The sequence below is a fragment of the Lithobates pipiens genome, unplaced genomic scaffold, assembly GCF_037356315.1.
Source record: "Lithobates pipiens isolate NorthernLeopardFrog02 unplaced genomic scaffold, aLitPip1_a1.2 Scaffold_13, whole genome shotgun sequence".
Taxonomy (NCBI): domain Eukaryota; kingdom Metazoa; phylum Chordata; class Amphibia; order Anura; family Ranidae; genus Lithobates; species Lithobates pipiens.
This window is the reverse complement of record NW_027507718.1, coordinates 81838830-81842001: the sequence shown is the minus strand read 5'-3', so window position 1 is coordinate 81842001 and position 3172 is coordinate 81838830. Positions and strand designations below refer to the sequence as shown.

The following is a 3172-nucleotide window of genomic DNA, read 5'->3' as shown; positions in this document are numbered from 1 at the left end:
TTCCCCTTTCAACGTTTGAAAGCTTACTCAACTTTTTGACATTAATCTTTTCATAGCCAGAGGACTGAGAAACAATTTATTTTACAAGCCCTTCAAGGAATGGCGAGGTGAAGCTAGCATATTGAAAATGCTCACAAAAGCTATTATACATGAATAAGATTAACCCTTGGTCAGTATTAAGTACCATCCACACACCCAGGTATATATGTACACTAAAGCACAACACTTCAAAGCATGGCATTTATTAAAAGTTTAATTTATCAATGCAAATACTAGAGTAATTTATAGGCAAGCATTATACTGTACTATTAGAAGCCTACAAGTTACAAACAGTTAATAGATTTGAAGTATATAGTCAATAATTATTAAGAGTGCATATGTTATTCCTAGTAAGAAAAAAATCATACAAATTAAAATGTATGGAAGCTCCTAACACTGTCTTGCATCAGCACATTATTGGGATTTATCACCAGAAATCGTTTTTAATATGTTGGCACTTGCAGCGATATAAAACTTGCATAATTTAAAGCTGGTTTATGAAAACTAGTAATGAATCCATGCTATGTTTTCTTTTATATGGTCGTTTTATATCATTGGTACTGATTGATGGCTCTGGGCAACTGCTCCACCTTTGCTTTAATTTTCATAAATCAATATGACTGTATACCATTAAAAAGAACTTACATATTTTTATAGCCACCAAATAATAAAGGAAACTTTGGAGCAGATTTATAAAAACTGTAGCATCTCATACACAGAAATGCTGTCTCTTGCAACCAGTTAGCTTCCACCTTGGCTTCCAACTTTCATCAAATCTTCTAGCACAGGTTAGAGATAAAGTGAACTATGGCCAAAGACTTTTTTAAATATAACTGTTCCAAATGACATGCATGTTTTTAAACACTATTATATTTTAGAAAACATAAAAAAAATTTAGTCTGGTGATAATTCTCATTAAAAAAAGTAATCAGAATGTCATGAGAATTAGCAGCAGCATCCCACTGGTTAAATGACAATTATTATTGAGGATTATACCATTTATCAGTAAATGTCTGTTAGCAAATCATTGCATTGCTAAGCTGTAACAGAATTACCAGGAAGGTATGGGTACCTGTTTCTCCACAAGTAGCAATAATATAGGTCATACATGATTTAGAAAAACAAAAGTGTTGTTGCAGCAACTTATCATTCAGCATATTGGTGTATTCTCAGTGTGTTATGCAGTTAGCCTGAGCTGTTAACCTATTGTCCTGTTGACCTATTGGTGATTGGTCATGCTTGCTGCGCGCATGTCCAGCTCCATAGCAAGGCACTGTGTTTGGCCAGAACTATCAAAAAAGGAAACAGGAGACCCACAACCCTAGACATGCTGATCTGCAATAACACACCTTCAGCAGGAGACTGCCAGACATAAGCACCTGTATTGTTTTCGACAAGGCTTGGATCAGTCATGCAGTGCAAAAACATTCTTGTATAGTGTGTATATGTGCATTATTATTAGGTTTTAGACAATGGTCTCTTGGTCCCAGTTCACTTCTGTTGGTTTTACATAACAGCAATACCTGTTATAAGAATTGTCCCCTCCTTGAGGATAGGCACCTGCATCACTGTCTCTTGGATCTAGTGTAACTTTCTCCTCTGTAGCAGTGTATATTATTCGGTCTGCAGTAATCTTTTTATCAAAAACTGAGCATGTGTTATGGTTCTCTACTCCTCCTGGTAATGTGTTTGTAGAATGGCATTGGTCCTGGCATTTAAGCCCCTCATCTCCATCTCCCTTCATGGTAAGCGTCCTGGAATCCCCTATGGTGGTGATTTTGTTAGACTCACAACCCTCGTCTTTTTCCTTTGGTTTAGCTTTTTTGTCCAGCTCGTTTGAACTCCCCTTGCCAGACTCCATATCAGATGGGGTCTTCAGAAGTTCTACATTCTCCTTGTCTCTTCCCTTCTTACAGCAGCAGGCACATTGTTTATAAGGCCATTTTGTACAACCATCTGTCCTCCTTGTCAGAGTTATAGCTGCCACTCCAGGTAGAAAAATAGCTGGCCCTATTGCAAGCAGTGGGATGGATCCCAACGTCTCCCCTTTAAATCCAGAAACCGTAAACATGAAACCAAATACAAGAAATATGCTCACCAAGGCCACCACCAGTCCAGTACGTGGGTTGATATCATCTGGTCTCATGTCTTTACACCATTAGAATGTACTTTTTGACCGGCGGCGCATCAGCAGCTCCTCTTGTTTGGAGACCAGCAAACCACACTGTTTTAAAAAATCATTGAAGAAACAAAAAGCATCATTCCTTAATTACAGGTCAAACTCTTTCCTTAATAACTCCGCAAATGATACCAGGCTGGAGCTGTTTCTGACCCTCGCATTATTTGTTAATAAAATCCAAAGATGTTCGCAGAAACTCTTTTGGTTGGATTATTCACATGTGAAAGCATTTCTCCTGGAGCAGATTCAGTGCTTGCAGAAAAGTCCACAGAGAGCTTGATGCTGTGTTTCAGATGCCAGCAGACTGAGATCTTGCATGTGCTCAAACTGCTTGAATGGAAACTGAGACAGTCATCTCTTAATGCAAGAGTATGTGAGAAGCGGGAGGGGAATAGAGAAGGAGCAGAGGAGTGGACTTTAAATACTAGAAACACACAGCACTTAGGAACCTCCTGCCTTAATATTCTGAAACCAGATAAGCAAATTCTTGTTCCCGAGATCCCTCTATTCAAATAAAGGCAATGTTTGCAGCATCCTTTTAACGTAGAATACAATTGGAGGGATTAAGGATAACAAGCAAAAGCAGGTGACAGTACACAATGGTTGTGTGATTCAAATAAACCACAGTTATAATATGTTTTGGCTATGAATGTATTAAATATATGAAATAAGCCCAAAAATCATTACACCCTTACGGGACTGATAAATGAATACACTGTATATTTTAAAGCAATGTTTAGTACATTATTCTGTCTTGAAAGTGCTGCTGCAAGATTTCAGACAATAGGCTTAATTCTTTGTCAGACGACTATGCAGACCTTAACAGAATGATAGTAACTGGTTGTGCTTCCCTTTCTTTGGAAACATGAGCTGCCCTGCTTGAACTCATTTAGCCATAGGAGTTCATTGTCTCTGCCATCTGAAGTCTGTTTAGGGGGGAGGGAAGACAAAGGC

General features: G+C 38.2%; 1 protein-coding gene across 1 annotated transcript; it reads right to left on the bottom strand.

Annotated features, from left to right (window-relative positions):
• Positions 1-226: 226 nt before the first annotated feature.
• Positions 227-2590, bottom strand: TMEM215 (transmembrane protein 215). The gene has a single exon (XM_077475252.1). It carries the CDS (start codon positions 2183-2185, stop codon positions 1505-1507), a length of 681 nt encoding a protein of 226 aa, XP_077331378.1. The 5' UTR covers positions 2186-2590; the 3' UTR covers positions 227-1504.
• Between the last annotated feature and the right edge of the window lie 582 nt (positions 2591-3172).

What these genes read in the sequence shown, in the direction of transcription:
- TMEM215 (XM_077475252.1), bottom strand. Translation starts at nt 2,185, where the DNA reads ATGAGACCAGATGATATCAACCCACGTACTGGACTGGTGGTGGCCTTG.